The sequence below is a fragment of the Gossypium hirsutum genome, chromosome A02 (assembly GCF_007990345.1).
Source record: "Gossypium hirsutum isolate 1008001.06 chromosome A02, Gossypium_hirsutum_v2.1, whole genome shotgun sequence".
Classification (NCBI taxonomy): Eukaryota; Viridiplantae; Streptophyta; class Magnoliopsida; order Malvales; family Malvaceae; genus Gossypium; species Gossypium hirsutum.
The window spans coordinates 103482273-103498767 of NC_053425.1; the positions used below are offsets into that span (position 1 = coordinate 103482273).

General features: G+C 31.1%; 4 protein-coding genes across 24 annotated transcripts; 3 read left to right on the forward strand and 1 right to left on the reverse strand.

The window, feature by feature from the left end:
* Positions 1-216: 216 nt before the first annotated feature.
* Positions 217-3072, forward strand: LOC107937224 (NPL4-like protein 1). 19 transcript variants are annotated; one of them, XR_005903746.1, is made up of 5 exons: positions 217-407; positions 493-535; positions 614-691; positions 1277-1546; positions 2671-3072. XR_005903746.1 is itself a non-coding variant. In XM_041079743.1 (3 exons), exons 1-3 carry the CDS (start codon positions 364-366, stop codon positions 2923-2925), a joined length of 342 nt encoding a protein of 113 aa, XP_040935677.1. In that variant the 5' UTR covers positions 312-363; the 3' UTR covers positions 2926-3072. The 19 variants fall into 19 exon arrangements, 1 of the variants encoding a protein (XP_040935677.1); XR_005903744.1 differs by having other exon boundaries at positions 312-407; positions 493-522; positions 614-1177; XR_001694630.2 differs by having other exon boundaries at positions 312-407; positions 493-522.
* A 2244-nt stretch (positions 3073-5316) lies between these two features.
* LOC107937221 (protein SCO1 homolog 2, mitochondrial) lies at positions 5317-8613 on the forward strand. 3 transcript variants are annotated; one of them, XM_016870073.2, is made up of 7 exons: positions 5317-5570; positions 6054-6189; positions 6302-6377; positions 7497-7697; positions 7786-7875; positions 7969-8101; positions 8203-8613. In XM_016870073.2, exons 1-7 carry the CDS (start codon positions 5500-5502, stop codon positions 8315-8317), a joined length of 822 nt encoding a protein of 273 aa, XP_016725562.2. In that variant the 5' UTR covers positions 5317-5499; the 3' UTR covers positions 8318-8613. The 3 variants fall into 3 exon arrangements, with proteins under 3 accessions (XP_016725562.2, XP_016725563.2, XP_016725564.2); XM_016870074.2 differs by having other exon boundaries at positions 5331-5570; positions 7789-7875; XM_016870075.2 differs by having other exon boundaries at positions 5331-5570; positions 6054-6175.
* LOC107937222 (PLAT domain-containing protein 3) lies at positions 8554-9478 on the reverse strand. Its single transcript, XM_016870076.2, has 2 exons — positions 9303-9478; positions 8554-9210 (listed from the first exon to the last, which is right to left on the reverse strand). Exons 1-2 carry the CDS (start codon positions 9369-9371, stop codon positions 8785-8787), a joined length of 495 nt encoding a protein of 164 aa, XP_016725565.2. The 5' UTR covers positions 9372-9478; the 3' UTR covers positions 8554-8784.
* A 1570-nt stretch (positions 9479-11048) lies between these two features.
* Positions 11049-12654, forward strand: LOC107937231 (NDR1/HIN1-like protein 13). The gene is made up of 2 exons (XM_016870081.2): positions 11049-12080; positions 12198-12654. Exon 1 carries the CDS (start codon positions 11239-11241, stop codon positions 12052-12054), a length of 816 nt encoding a protein of 271 aa, XP_016725570.1. The 5' UTR covers positions 11049-11238; the 3' UTR covers positions 12055-12080; positions 12198-12654.
* The last annotated feature ends 3841 nt before the right edge of the window (positions 12655-16495 follow it).

The window sequence follows — 16495 nt, forward strand, 5'->3', positions numbered from 1 at the left end:
ATACATCTATGTCTCTACTCGTGGAGTCAACTGCTCCGGTAACCAAGACTAGCTATCTCCTCAATTAAAATTGTAGACGACATAATAATCCTTCTCAGTATTTAAATCAAATGCTCACTTCGATTCTTTTATGGGATTACAAACTTATTTAGATTATCTAGTGAAGTAAGTTGTCTTTCTCGTAATATAAATGTTCTTACAATACCACTTATCTTCAATTTGAACTTAGGGTCCGTTTGTTTACCAGGAAAACATTTTTCGAAAAATATTTTCCTGGTTTTAAGGTGTTTGGAAGCTTGAAAAGATTTTACATTTGGAAAATATTTTCCAAGAGACGGGTAAAATCAACGCGTTTTATGGAAAATGTCTTACAGATTTTTTTCTGTAAGATATTTTCCTAGAGACGGGTAAAAGTCCTTTTCCCTTCCTTCTGTTCTTCATCTTCTTTCTCTCTTTCTGCAAATCTCATTCCTCTCTTTCTCTCTTTCTCAGGCAAAGGCAAATCTCATTCCTCTTCTCAAGGTATTGGCTTAATGTATGGCATCTTCTTTTTAAAGCTATTTTTTTTCTTCTTGTTCTTTACTTGTCCACATTTTTACCAATTTTCTGGTAGTGCCGCTGTCGCCACCATTTGTAGGTTTCATTTCAAGCTCAGCTCTTATTTTTCTGTTTTGCCTAATTTCGGGATATGGTAAGCTTGATTCTTCATTACTTCTTTATTCCATTGTTAATGGTAGAAGGAACCTTTCTAGTTTCCACTATTCTTTTACTCGTTATTTTAACACTGTTTCTAATCACATAGAAACTTTAAGTGAGAATTCAATGTCTTTTAGGCAAAACCCAAAGACTTATCATCGTTTGGATAATGTTGATGATGCTTTGACTTTGTTTAATGAGATGATTGAGCAGCACCCAAAGCGTTCCATTGTTGAATTCACTAAATTATTAGTAGCCCTGGATAGAATGAGACGTTATGACACTATTGTTTCTCTGTGTAGCCAAATGGAATTGTTGGGAGTTTCTCATAACGATTATTCTTTCAACATCTTGATTAATTGCTTTTGTCAACTTGGTGGAATTGATTTTGGGTTTTCTGTTTTGGTCAAAATACTGAAGCTAGGTGTTAAACCTGATGTTGTAACTTTTTCCACTTTGATTAAAGGACTTTGCAAACGAAGTAAGATTTTTCAGGCAGTGAGTTTGTTTGATGTTGAAAAAGGATATCGACCTGATTTAATTATTTACACTACAATACTAATGGGTTGTTTTATACCAGGAATATTGATTGAGCTGTTAGGTTTCTAAGGAAAGAGGTTTTGAACCCAATTTGTAGCAGATAGCACTTTCCTTAACTATCTTTGTAAGAAGTGCTTGTTAAAGGAGGCTCATGATCTCTTCTTGGAAATGAGAAAGCAAGGCATTAAGCCCAATGTCATCACATATACTACATTGATCGATGCACTTTACAAGAAGGGAGTGGTTTCTAAAGCCAAAGATATCCTTGGCACAATGAAAAAACTAGGCATTGAGTCTAATATTGCTAAAGGTATGGTTGTTTGCCTAATAGATGTTGTTATAATGTAATGATCCAGGGATTTCTTCGAAACAATTATACCTCAAAGGCAACAAAATTTTTTACAGAAATGGTCGGTAAGGGCTTTTCTAGAGGTTTGTGCACTACCACCTTATTTTTGGGTCTCATCTTATATGGTAAATCAATCTTGACATGAGTCTCACTTGTAAATTTGAATCAATTTTCTTATAAACAACTATACTGCTGTGACAAGAATTTCTGGAAATTAGAGTGAATCATAATGTCTATTTTCAGTTTAGTTGATGATGTACTTCAAAGATTAAGGATGAATAAAACAAATTTTATACACCGTTTTTCACTTCTCAGACCCATAAAAAGCTATTCTGGAACATAATCTTTTTCATGTGAAGTTAAGCTTCGAATTTCATACAAATTTAGTCTAAGTTTTGCTCATTTATTGCAGAAAACTACATATTGTTGTTGGTAATGACTGATTAATATATATCTCTTAATTTGTAATGCTCATCTACGTTAAAACACACTATTTTGACTTACATATCTATCTACTGTGAGCAAATTCGGTAACACCCTGGGCTCTACGTCAAAGGTTTAACTTTGCAGGCTGCCTTAATTTGATGTATCAGACAGATAAACAACAAGAACAACAATTATATCAAACTTTGCAGCTTCTTAATTACTATTCTTACTTGATATCTGTTCCAAATCGATCTTTTCTTGCCATGACCGCTTCATGGTATTTAAGTTTGATATTAGTATTTAAGTTTGGAAGTAGACATGATTGTCTGGTCTTGATTGTTGTCATTCTGAGATTGATGCCTTGCACCATACCGAACAATCACTTTTGAAATAAATGAAATCAGTAATTACCCTTGTTAGGAGTGTAACTATGTGCAACGCTAATATTAGAGTATAAGGCTCCTGAAAAACATCATCGACTGTCATTTTTTGCTAGCAGACTCGTATGTGGCTTAACGAAGTCCACTTATGTTCGCTACTAGTCTTACAATAAATACAACAATGGTTGTTATTATGTTTTTATTTCTCAGGTTGGAGTTGGACCTGTGTTTTACTTAAGAATTACTCTGAAACACAAATGGATGGTTGCTTTGATGCAGGGATCTCTTTCATCAACCTTTCCTATTGAGAACCAGAACAACCTCGTGACAATGAGGACACTGAAGAATCATCTAGATAGGACAAAGAGCCTTCCATTCGTGAAGCGTATCACGGATTTCCATTTGTTGCTATTTCTAGCCATGTCTCATGGCCTTGGTTCCGATGTTCTAGCACTAGCAGCGTGTGTTAGTGCAGAGACAGCAGTACCAGAAGGTTACCAGCTCCTAATCGAGTCCATGGCCAACACGTCCTGATTCACTTATTATTCTTGGTCGTCTATTGGAAAATACTATATATTTATGATCATAACAACTTACTCTTTGCCATTGTTTACTAGCATCATTACAAATCTTAGTTATTCCTAGAATCTTAACATTATGCTTTACATTCAAAGCTGAAAATTGGTGAGTTATCTTTGATACGAAATTTATGATAAAAAAATGTTTTCAAGTAAGAAGCACAGAAAAAATTGGCTTCAAAAATTTTCTGAAGGTTGAAGATATTGATACTTTTAATGTGGTGTAATATTAGTTATGCACCTAAACAATATTATTGTTATTATTTGGTGTACTACTAATTGTGCATTTGGATAATATTATTAATTTCTAGTATTAATTGTGGTTTGGAAGCTAATTTATAATTATTCAATCCTTGTTTTTTTTGTAACACAATTAAAAATAATTTATTTGATTTTGGTTGTTTTTAGTTTATGACAGTTAATATTCTAGCTTAATAATTGAGTATTATTATATATTTAATTTTATTTATTTATTTATAAATAAATCATTGCAATATATGTAAAAATAATTTAAAATATAATTTTATTAATATATATAAATTTATTAATATATGTAAAAATAGTTTTTTCGAAAAATATTTTCAAGAAATCTGTCAAACAACAGAAAATATTTTACACAGATTCATCCAAACACCAGAAAAGTAAATCATTTCCAGAAAAGTAAATCATTTTCCAGAAATCATTTTCCAGAAAACATTTTACTGGCAAACAGACAGAGCCTTAGATAATTAATGAGCTAATATTTGCTTATCACAATTTCGCTATGCATGCAAATTATAAAAGACATAAATACAAAAGACATAATAGTAAAATGTGAAATTAACTTTATTTATTTATTCATCATTCAAATAAATAGAAAACAATTATATGTTTACTACTATTAGGATAGACTCGATTAAGTAATAAGAAAAAAAATAGCGGAATAAATTGAGAAATTGAACACACAAATTTAACGTGGAAAAACCCCTCCAAAGAGGATAAAAAACCACGGGCAAAATAATTTTACTATAATGGAAAAATAATGAAGAGTACAAAAGATGAAGATAAAAACTAAACCCCGAAAATCCGAAAACAAAGAACCCTCAAAATGTAAACACAAAACTCTCTAAATGTGTTATGAGTTCTAATATTTAATGTGTGTTTTTCTAATGTTGTAAAAGAGCCTATTATAGGCTAAATTTATAGGTCAAATAATAATAAAATAATCTAAATTAATCTGTGTTTGATTGAAACAAATAAATATAGTTTAACTGAAAGATTATTTCTCAAATTTGACTTAAAATAAGAGTCATACTCAACAACTACAATATGGACACATTTCCCAACAATGTCATATTTTTGTTAGTATTTAAAGCTCAATATGACATCTAAAATGATGAAAAAAACTTGATTAATAAATATTTAATTCTCTAAAAGAAAAATTATAAAAGTGAACAATTACAATACAAAAGTGTAAGGGGAAATTGTTTACAAACACAGAGATCTAACCCTAAACCTTATGTCAATTAACTTGAAACCCGCAAATTTGTCACAAGCTAGTGACATGATTTTGGCAATTAGAATATTTTGAAATTTAGGATGAATTTAAAACATATTAATTAAAACAATAACAATTTAAAATATATGTTTCTTTTGAAGGCCTTTTTAGTAAGATTGTTTGAACCAAGATCAAACCAATGGTTGAATTGGGAATTGGATTGGTACTACTTTGAAGAAAGGGTATTGAACTAATTGATCCAGAAATTGGTATAAATATATTGAATTGAATTTTTAATATTTTTATTTTATGAAAATTTAATGATTTATTTAATTGAACTAGACGAACTGATTGAACCAATTAACTGACGGCCTAACCAATTCGATCACTAATTGCTTTTAGTTACACATACCATATCACTGGCTTGAAATTAATTAGTGAAATGGTTAAAGCTTTGAATTGAACTTGATTACTACCATATTTCATCATTTAATATCATTGTTCTTAGAACTGGATCGGATTGGTCAGTCATATCGAGAATAGGTTGGGTTATTAGTCCATAATAAACATTGTTTTTAGAATCAAATTAAATCGATTGATTAGATCTATAATCAATTTGTATACCAATCCGAAATAAGGAATTGAATCAATCGACTCTTGAATGGATTGAATCGAAATAAAAAAATCTATTAAATCCAATGCTGAACCAATTTTCTCTATTCATTGCTAGGTCTTAATTAATGATTCAATTAATTGTAATTTTCGATTAAAAATTTAATTAATTGTTTAATTATTTTACTAGGATTTTAATTTAAGTGTAATGATAAAGAATTCTAATTTAAAAGAGCTGAGTAAATAGTAAATGCTTTTATTTTATTAAAATATAAGCTTGGTCTCTGGCATGTTTCAACTAGAGAAGAAGCTGCTGCCCTGCCTTCCTTCTATTGTGCTTCTTCATATTTTGCCTGCACAAGCATAAATACAAAAGAATCACAAATGGGTTTTTGCTCCGAATAGTAATTTCCCTTAAATACTTGCCTAAAATTCATTAACATGCCCATTTACCGCTTCATTTTCTTTTCCGCCAAGCACCGCTTCGCCCATGCTTCCAATCTTCTTCCAAGGTCACACTCTAATTTCTTTTCTTTTTCTTTCTTCCTTTTTGATGTTAGAATACAAATGGGTTTTCATTTTCGACATTGTATATGCAAAAATAAAAGAAAAAAAAAGAAAAAAAGAGAGGAGAAAGTTATGATCTTTATGCTCTTGAGTTTTCTTTTTTAAGTGACATTCTAGAATCTCGTTCAATCCATGATATGCGATATTGTTTATTAGTCGAATGTTAGTTTAAATTGGTATTAGTCCCGAGTGTGTGAGACCTTTTTAATGGTTTTAATGCTAGAATTGTTCTTCAATGAATATTTTTGTATATATTTCATGTATTTTGACCATGAATGGTGATTTGGGTTTTTGCTGTAATTATCATTTGAACTTTTTTCGTTATATGTGAAGCATTCTGTTTATAGGTTTAGTCTTTTAGGCAGTATGAAACAATGCTTAGTATAATTGTTGAAGCTATAGGTTCTAATGTTTATATGGATATGTAGGTTTGGTTCATCGAAGAGAATTCAATCTTGTGGCTATACCAAATCAGCAAAGAACAATTATTACAAAAAGCCAACTGGTCATCCTGTTGTGAATGTTGAAACACAGGCTTCTCGCTCCTCGGGTGCTTATTTTATTGTATGCTGCATTAGCCTATTTGCGATTGCTTGTTTGTATATGAACTTTTTTGTTGGATAATAGACAGTAGGAACATGTAGCTAACGGTTATGTGGGTCCTTATTTTTTGCAGCCACCTATTTTACTAGGATTTGGTGGATTGCTAGCTTTTCTGCATTATAATGACGAGCGAAGAGCAGTTAAAATAGGTACTTGTTTATCTTCTATTGTTATTATTGACCAGGAGATGGGAACTAGGTTGTTCGGATATGTACAAACTCCACATTTTCTGTTCTTTCATGTAATGAAGTTTCATTATTTGTTTATGGTTGGTATTTTTTCAAAGCAAAACTATGAGATTTGATGAGACAGGCAATGATTTGCTTGAGCTAATGGTTGGTTGATCATGAGTTTCATATGTATGGTTCAGATGACTTCTTCTGCAATTGTGCTTAAATACATGTGCTCGAAATTGAGGGAAGCTTCTACCAACCAGTCTTGATTAAACTTACTTATTTTTGTTATCATGCTTCTTTGTTTATGCTCGTGCTAAAATGTAACAAGTTTTTTTTTTCTGTTTGTGTAGCATCGTGTTACTAGTTTTCTAAGAAAGGCCCCAATAGGAGGTCTTCAAACAGCCTTATGGCATTTTTTTTGTTTACGATACTTTCTTAAATGGTTAGTAGGTAATGGAGGTTGACTAAAAGAGAGGCTAATTGAACCAAAATGCTGTCATCGTAGGTCCATTTGACGCTTTCGGAAGTTTCTTTTGCATTACTATGTTTGTCCCATGACTTTGGAATTTCGTGGTAAGGAAATTCTTGAGTGTAGCTCTTCCATTTTATCAGTCTCATGGACGAGTCCGTGACATATCACTACCATGAGAAATTGGGCATTAGAAGTTGTCTCTATGTATTTATATTGTTTGTGGCCATATGTGATGAATAGTACGGAATAAGTGTCCAGTTGTGGGATACCTTAAATCTGTCTATAAGAATGAACTTGAGGTCAAAGGTTGCAAAAACCTTTGGAGTCGATAAATCAACAATTGACACAGTGTGCGTTACTAAATTTGTTCATAGATAGTCTATTGTTTGGTTCTTATTAGGGTGTGTTGCAAAATACATGCATGTATATCTTCATTTACTTGAAGTGATTTGTCTTTACATAATTCAAAAATACTCTTTTGCTTGCATCAATTTGTGTTTTAAAGACCCATCCAAAATTTGTATGTAATTTTTGGTGTTTAGTCCAATTGCCGATGTAGAAAGGATTTTCTATAAACATGACTAGTATCTTTAACATGCTTCTTTGTTTATGTTCGGCAGGCAAGGACAGCTATACCGGTAGTGATACTGCAGTAGCTCCAATTATTGGCGGCCCATTCACTTTGGTTAATTCGGAAAATCAGATTGTTAATGAACAGGACTTTCTAGGAAACTGGGTTCTCCTGTACTTTGGCTATACATCGTCTCCTGATATCGGACCTGATCAAGTTCGGATAATGGCAAAGGTTATAGATACATTAGGTATAACCCTTCGACAAAGATTTAGTTATATATATCTGTTAGACTCATAATATTAGTCTTTAACATTCTGCGTTTTATTTGGTTCAAGAAGCGAAAAAGAATTTGAAGGTTTTACCCGTATTTGTGACAATTGATCCTCAGCGTGATACTCCAGCGCAACTCCGGGCTTACCTCAAAGGTTCGTACAACTTGTAACTGAATGCGTGATGATAATAACCTACTTGTGCTTAAATTACATGTATTTTTGAGCAATTTTACATTCAAAGTGCAGAGTTTGATCCAAGAATAGTGGGATTGGGAGGACTTGTTAGTGCTGTAAGGCAAATGGCACAAGAATATCGTGTTTATTTCAAGAAGGTCGAAGAAGAAGGAGATGATTACCTTGTCGAGTCTTCTCACAGCATGTATGTACCGAACATTAACACTTAGAAATCCCTTTCCTCATTTTATTTTAAATATATATTTAACTCAAGAACCCGATGCAACTTGGTTTTAAATACTTCAGGTATTTGATAGACCCGAAAATGAAGGTAGTAAGATGCTTTGGAGTAGAGTACAATGCTGAACAACTATCAAAGGAAATATTGAAGGAATTGAAGAAACACCAAGTTAATGCTTGAGTAGCACAAAAACTATTGGCACCAACCCTTACCCTACGATTTTCTCATAGGAAATTCGATTTTCGAATATGAATAGTTCATGAACTTGATTGGCGGAATTGAATTCAAAATCATAAGAAGATTTAAAGATGTTGAGAATTTGGCTGACAAGCTGGTGATCCTTGGTTTAATTTCCATTTCCTGAGTTTTGCTATTGTGTGAGGCTAAGTGTCTGTTTAGCAAGAGAAAAACTGATGTAAAGAACAAAAGAATGACGTCTCTGTTTCCAGTTTCCAACAAGAACAAATTTTAACTCACAGACACATATGTAAGTCATGTCATGTGAACCTTAATTTAATCTAAATTTAAAAAAAATTCCCATCAAATGACGAAACTGTAGCTGATGATATGATTAAGAGACCATAATCCCCACTAATCAACAGCCCTCATCAGGTGCTTGATCTGCTAGGCACCTCCTGAGAATGTTGTTAATTGGTGCGAAGCTCAGCCGAACAATAGTTCCTAATGGCGGTGAGGTTGAAAGGTAAAGTATCGAATGCCAACCATTGCTCCACTGCGAACATCTGTTGGCTACAAGGGGTATGGATGCCTGTCATGGTGACTTCCACATAATTACAGTACCATACGTGCTGAGGACCCGTACCGTCTGATGTTAAGTTCATGGCACATACAGGCGAGGCCAAACAACGTCCTCTGCCTGCGAAAATATCCAAGTTTCCACGTTCGTAATAGTCGTGCCCCTCCCCCATTAACCCTCCCCACGCTTCTAGGTTTTCAATCTCGACGTATTCACCTTTGGCATCATAGAGTTTCAAGCCGATGATGGAGTTGGTTCCACCTTTGATGATGGTTCCGGTTCTTATATAGATCGTGTAAACGCAATCTTCGCCTTCCTACATGCATAAAAAAGAGAAGTTAGAGATGTAGATGCGACGGAGATAACGGAGTAACAGTAGCAATGGTGCAGGCGTTGAGGGTTACTTACGGAAAGAGCAATGGAGGAGAAGGAGAGGAGGAAGAAGAAAGGCAATATCAGCTGCTTTGGGGTCGCCATTGGTACTTTTGAAAGCTCTTATTTTGTGTATAAATATGCTTTTAACTTTTGAAAGTTCTTACAGATATGCAATTTATGCTGATATATAGCATAAATTAGATTGTCATTTAAGAACAGTGACATAGATCCTAATAATTAGGATTCAACTTTAAATTTGTCAAATGTTATTTTTATATGTGATTATAAAAAAATTAAATTAAATATTTTGTATTTTTTTTTCTATTTTGCATGTAAATGCTATGAAGACAAAAAAGAAAAAAAAGTGTAATTTATATTCTATTAAAAGTAAATAAAAAAATTTTAAAACATGAATATGTGATATAGAGTGTCCTTAGGGAGAGAAGGGGGTCTTTGATAACATTAAAAGGAGGATTGTGCAAAATTGGAGGTTTAGGGAGCAAAAAAGATAATAGATTTTATTAACTTTCTTTTTTTAAATATTTTAAAATATATTTCTTATTAATAAATAATTAATTAAATATCAATTTTTTATATCTTGCAATTTTAATTAATTTTATGAAATGATAAATCATCAATAAAAAAAATTAATAATATTTTGAAAACTTTTATAGGTAACTAATTTACTAATGGTTGGTGCCCCATCTTAGAGTATGCTAAGGGCTATAGACATTGTTACTAATGACAAGGGTATATGTAATTCTCTTTTAGTGAATATTGTTAGGATCTGTAATAGTATTCGTATTATTGCGCTTCGAGATTATAAGGGATAGGTTGAGGTATTTTAGAGACTTCTAGCAATAGTTAATCGGTTAATCGGTGTTTGTCATTAGGTTGGTTTGATAATGGTGGGATATGATGTAATTATAGCTACTTCTTCTTCTTTTTTTCTTTTTTTTATCTATGTGGTGCATCTTTTTTCAGTGTTTTAATTATTGTTAGTTTGTCTTTCTCTTCTATTGGGCTCTTTTTGCAAATAATGTCATTTGTGAATTAATTTGTATAGTTTTATTTATTGTTTGTGTTATTATGTGTGATTGTTGTTTATGGTTCCCGTTAATTTAAGTATTTTTCTTAAAAAAAATAGCTTCTTAAATAAAACACCCATTATTATAGACCTATAAATTATAAATCTAATTTGAAGATCCAATCCGATCAATTCCAACTCAAATATGATAAAATTTAATATTTAACTATAAAACGTCAACAACTCGAATCTATTTCACTCAAAATCGAATTGACCCAAACTCAAACTAACTTGAACATGAAATGATCAAACCTAAAATGGTTCGAACATGAAAACTTTAAGCCTTAATCTCAAATCATCCAAGTTTGAAATGATTTGAACTCAAGATGACTTAATCCAAAAAATTCAACCCTCTAAACTAACTAAACCTCAAAAATATTAATTAAAATAATTAAAATTCAAAATTATCCAAACCAAAATAACAAAAAAAAAAACTATCTCAAATTTACTTAACTCAAAACCAAGTTGAATTATTCAATTGATAAGATGAACATTATATAATCTCATCCCTAAATATATATAATATAAGTTGAGGTATAGATAAAAGGGATCGAGAAAATTTAGTATAAAAAATGCAATGTGTAACCCAAAGATCACCAACACCAAAAACAGAACCCTATTTTTTAGGACCTAAATGGAAAACTAAATTGAATAGAATTTGATAATTTGATATTTGAAAAAAATACCAAAAAAAGAAAGAAAAAAATAATGAGTTGTCTTTACCAAATACAAACCTCCGTTCAATCTCAACGCAAAACCAACCACTCAACTTCATAGAAACAAGCAAACCTCCCATGCAAGCCCTAAAAATTACTCCTCTTTTCCCTTTTATTTTTTTCCACCTTTGTCACCCTCCCATTTCTTTCCCATCCCATCTCTCCCATGGAGGATGAGCGGGTCGTCGCGTCTTCTGCCGGGGACCCTCGGTTGCTGTCGTCGACACCCCATGCCCCCACCACCCCCTATAACAATCGCCTCATGAATTTACCTCCCCCTCCAGGCCATCCTTTAGCTACCTACGTTGTTCAAGTCCCTAAGGACCAAATTTACCGAGTACCGCCACCTGAAAACGCTGGTATCGTCGAACGTCACCGTGAAGCTGCTAAGAATAAAGGCAAAAAATCCAAACGGAAATGCTCTAGGTACTTGATTTGCATCGCCATTGTATTGCTTGTCATTGGTGTTCTCGTCAGTGGTGCTATAGCGGCTGTTTACTTCATTTTCACCCCTAAAGCTCCTAATTTCACCGTTTCTAAACTTCATGTTAAACAACAAAAACAAGGCAGTCCACCTACGTATGATGTCACGTTGAAAGCTAAGAACCCTAATGAAAAAATGGGTATCCATTGTAAATCCGATGAAGACAGTGCCACCCTAACTTTTTGGACTAAAAACCTAGGCTTCGGCGATTTTCCCGGTCTCGAACAAAAACCCGGGGACGATTCGAGCATTTTCGCCATCAAAATCCATGCCTTGAAAATCAAAGTTGTTCCCCCTAATGTCCAGAAAAGCATCAGCGACAAGAAAACAAAACGTCAAATCTCTTTGAAACTCAAATTCGAATCGCCATTGGTGTTTAACGTTTGGTTCTTAAAGCTTTGGAAAAAAGACATGACAGTCAACTGTGCGTTTAGGGTGAGCACGATGGCGCAAGGAACCAAAATTCTGTCCCAAAATTGTAAGACCAAATTGTCTTAAAAACAAAAAACATCGATACCAAAAAGGTAAACTAATTAATGTTACTGTAATGAAAAATTTTATAAATTTCATACCATAAGTGGGTTGAACACATTTCATTTTTGTGTTTATATACTAACTTTGTTATAATATTTTGCATTTAGGTACGGCCAATGACCAGATCGCTCCATGCAAAAAAAAAAACCTCTTTTTTTCCCTTTATATACTATATATTTTAAATGTCATAAAAGGATTTGTACTTTCAAACTTTTTTTTTGGGGCAAGAAAAAAAAAGGTTGTGACAACAAATTCGGCTATGCATTATTTTATATTTTGTTTATAAAGGAGGTCGCAACCCGAGATATGACAACGGAGTAGATTTGGATATTCGAATCCCAAATTGATCGGATATTATTTTTTAAAGGATAATTATATGATCTTACTCGAATTCATACCTCGTTGATTCTTCCTTTTTCTTCTTTAATCTTTAAGCATGTAATGGTTTTTATTTTTCTTTTTTTTTTCCTTGTAATTAGTACATTGGTATTGATTATATTTGGGATATTTGAGGTGTTTGATACCATGCCATGCTTTGGCTTTTTTTTTTTATTTGTTAGTCTTATTACCATGCAATAGGATGAGATATCCAATATGAACATCAAGTTTTGCCGGGTTGAATACAAAAGAACTAATCGATATCTTTTAAATAAGTTATCGAGTTTGCGTTTTTTAAAAGAAAAAAATAGTGCTAGAAAATTTATTTTAACCTAAAATAAAGTTTGACTCGACTCAACTCAACTTCAAATTTAAAAATTTATTTTGAGACCCGTTTGACTTTCAGTATCCACGGATAGAAAATATCGAACAAAAATAAATATGGTCTCAAGAAAAAAAGTTAACAATAATTTATTTTTAATTTTTTTCTGAAGAAAATTACACAAGATATTAATTTGGAAAATGTGATTCACATTAAAGACCTCATGAAAAGCTAAATAAAAGAAGTAAATTTGCTTGTCTAAGTTCAATTTAAAATCATTTTCTTTATTTAGCATATATTAAAATATTTTACATTAAAATTAAATAAATAATTACGAACAATCCACTACAATTATTGTAGGAGATAATGTAGCACTAATTTCATTTAAGAGCCCATCGCAATTTGGGCTTGACCATCATGGGTTTGGTTTTAGATTTTGTAAATGGATAACATAAGCATATTGAGGTTAATTTATATTTAAAAAAATAATAATAAAAAGGCATTATTTTTAATATTTATTAATTTTTAAAATTTATTAATTTTTAAAATTTATATTATATATTTTTAGTGTTTTCAAATATTATTATATACGCTCTTTCTTATATAAGTATTATGTAATTAAAATGGGTTGGACTAGCTTTTTGTTTTTACCCAAATTAATTTTGGGTAAAACTACATTTAATGTTGTTAAACTATTAGTAAATTTATGTTTTGGTAACTCAACTTACCAAACTATTCAATAGTTTTCATTTATTGTTAAAATCATAGTTGTATGGCTGCCTTTTTTGACACCGACTACATCAATTGAAAGCTCTCTTTCCCTTTCTCTGCTATAGTTTACTTTAGTTTTTTTTTATGAAACAATTTTGAACATCATAAATCTACGAAGCAACATCCAAGCAACTTTCTTTTTTAATATTTAACATTGTCCATTAGGTCAACTTGGATCTAAGGTATGTTCTACTTGTCGATGGGTACTAATTCACTATAACAATCTTCGAATCGTGCTTGGAGCTTACCACCTGGACTTTTTAAAAAAAAGCTTAACAAACCAGTTACTTAAATAAAAAATTTCAAATAGTGTAATGATTTAAATGAAAACTTTAGAATAGTTCAGTGACCATTTTGTAACTTTGTTGAAGTTGAATGATCAAAACGTAAACTTACTAATAATTTAATGACCTTGTATGTAGTTCACCTATTCAACCTTATATTTTTATTATCGATAAAAAAAAAGCTTATATTTTTCCAAATTGGTACCTGAGTTTGGCTTCAATGTTCACTTTGGTACCTGAATTTTTTTTTTTCAATTTGATACTTGAGTTTTTTTGTCCCAATTTAAGTACTTGAGTTTAGCTTCAATGTTCAATTTGATACTTTAGTTTTTTTTCCTAATTACATACCTATATTTTTTTACTAAAGCACACATGTTGTACTTTCATTGGGCCACATGATAATCTTCTATCAAGTTGAACATTGAAGCCAAATTCAAGTACCAAATTGGGACAAGAAAAATCAAGTACCAAATTGGACAATAAAACTAAGGTCAGATACCAAATTATGTATTAACCCAATTTTTCATAACATAGAAAAGGGGTCCTCCTTTCCTTGCAACTGCCAATAATTGAGGGCTTACCAACCAAGATTTCAATCACAGTGAATAGGGTCTACATATTTTGAACATTAAATCAAAATAAAATATTTACTTAGAATTCATGCATGATTTACGCATAATAAAAATCATATCGTTAAATAATTTTTAGGGTTAATATATTATTTGATATTTAAATTTAATTTTAATGTTTAATTTGGTATGTAATTTTAGTTTTAATGTTCACTTTAGTATTTAAGTTTTTTTAATTTGATACTAAAATTATTTTGTCCCAGTTAAATACTTAAATTTTACTTTGATGTTTAATTTGATACTTGAGTTTTGTTTTTTTTTTATCTCACTTAAGCACCTATGTTTTTAATTTACTAAAGCAACGTATCATACTGTTATTGGGTCACATGATGACATTTGATCTGAATATCAAATTGAATATTGAAATTAAATTCAAATACTAAATTAAACATTAAAACCAAATTTAATCCAAATTTTCATATAACATAGGAAAGGTGTCCTCCTTTTCCTGCAACTGCCAATAATTGAGGGTTTACCAAGACTTGGTTTGAATTCAGTTAAGGCAACACTAATGTGAATGGACTCCACCTTTCCACGTACGAAAGAGCCGAAGTTGCCAAAGAAACCTTTTGGAACCCATGTTAATGTCCCACAGCTAGCTAGCCGTGCCAAAATATCAGTATGTGTGCAGTGAAGTGCATGCATGCATGTATGTGTGTTCTATTATTATTATTTTCATATGAAAACAAAGGCCTCTTAAGTGGATTCCAACTCCTCTTTCAACCAAAGATTCCCCCCCCTTCAACTTTAGTGTGTGGGGTTTGTTTCCTTTTCAAAATCTTAAACCAATATCATATAAAGGATTTATTCTACCCTTCATCTTTGAAAACCAAGGCAAGAGGCTCTATAACACATTGTAGAACATTGGGGGCAACTGTCCTTTCAATTAATTCCTTTTGGTGGTATAGTGAAGGGGAATGTTTAAATTGAAAGAGATACAATAAAGCTTACGAGAGAAATATTAGTAAAATGCGTAACATTAATCATGTAAATTATCTACGTGTACGAGATTTGAATCGGGAAGTAGGTCTAGTATCACTTGAGCTAATTATTATTATTTGATTTAAAATGTAAATTAAAAAGAACAAAGAAAATTGTGCTTTTGGTAAGGTGTGAAGCATGCACATGTTGTTAAAGGAGGAAAGCTTTTATTTTATTTTTTCTATTTTTTTCAATATTTATCTGATAACTTATCCAGTTATCCTTTTGACTCAGCAGATATACAATTTTAAGTAATAAAAAATAAAAAAAATAAAAAATAAAAACAGTTATCTGACCCAAAAATGGGGCCAAATCTTCCTTCATCCAATCATAAATGCCTTGATCCATCATCTTATCTCCAATATTACTGTTCCATTTCTAAGGTGCAAACCAATTTTCTTTTATTAATTTTACTTTATTTTTAAAACTACATGATCATAAATTTAGCCTTAATGTTTGTATTTTTGTCAGCTTAATCTGTATTTTTTTATTCAAATTCAATCATTAAACTTTTAAAAGAGTCAAATTGTTTTTCTTTAAAAGAAATATTGACTAAAATATTATTTTTTAACAATATTGCCGTAATAACCATTATGATCGTACTTCAAGTTGACATGATGCTAATTTATCTTCTATGTTACATAAACAAATAATTTAAAAATGATAAAAATATTAAAAAAACAGAAACAAAAGCAAAAAAATAAAAATGTAAATAAAAATTCAAAAAAAAAAGAAAAAGAAATACATATGAATTGCCATACAGGCGGTCATGTTTAAAAATTTAATATTGTAGTTAATATTTTTATTAAAAAAATTAATTTAACTTTTTTTAAAAGGTCGATTGTCAAATTTACTCTTTTTTAAAAACTAAAAATTAAATTTAACTAAAAAAAAGGATCAAATTGATAAAATTTATAAAAATTAAAGATTAAAGATTAAAGATTAAATTTATTATTTCATAATTTTATATTCTTTGCTAGCATCATATAATGGGAGGGCATTGAAGCATCTTTACCTACATGTTGGAATTTGAGTATGAA

What these genes read in the sequence shown, in the direction of transcription:
- LOC107937224 (XM_041079743.1), top strand. Translation starts at nt 364, where the DNA reads ATGTCTTACAGATTTTTTTCTGTAAGATATTTTCCTAGAGACGG. An exon ending in AGATATTTTCCTAGAGACGG is followed by an intron (nt 408 to 492) that starts GTAAAAGTCCTT and finishes TCTCTTTCTCAG; the next exon opens with GCAAAGGCAAATCTCATTCC. An exon ending in TCTCAAGGTATTGGCTTAAT is followed by an intron (nt 536 to 2,670) that starts GTATGGCATCTT and finishes GCTTTGATGCAG; the next exon opens with GGATCTCTTTCATCAACCTT.
- LOC107937221 (XM_016870073.2), top strand. Translation starts at nt 5,500, where the DNA reads ATGCCCATTTACCGCTTCATTTTCTTTTCCGCCAAGCACCGCTTCGCC. An exon ending in ACTCCGGGCTTACCTCAAAG is followed by an intron (nt 7,876 to 7,968) that starts GTTCGTACAACT and finishes TTCAAAGTGCAG; the next exon opens with AGTTTGATCCAAGAATAGTG. An exon ending in GTCGAGTCTTCTCACAGCAT is followed by an intron (nt 8,102 to 8,202) that starts GTATGTACCGAA and finishes TAAATACTTCAG; the next exon opens with GTATTTGATAGACCCGAAAA.
- LOC107937231 (XM_016870081.2), top strand. Translation starts at nt 11,239, where the DNA reads ATGGAGGATGAGCGGGTCGTCGCGTCTTCTGCCGGGGACCCTCGGTTG.
- LOC107937222 (XM_016870076.2), bottom strand. Translation starts at nt 9,371, where the DNA reads ATGGCGACCCCAAAGCAGCTGATATTGCCTTTCTTCTTCCTCCTCTCC. An exon ending in TCTCCTCCATTGCTCTTTCC is followed by an intron (nt 9,211 to 9,302) that starts GTAAGTAACCCT and finishes TTATGCATGTAG; the next exon opens with GAAGGCGAAGATTGCGTTTA.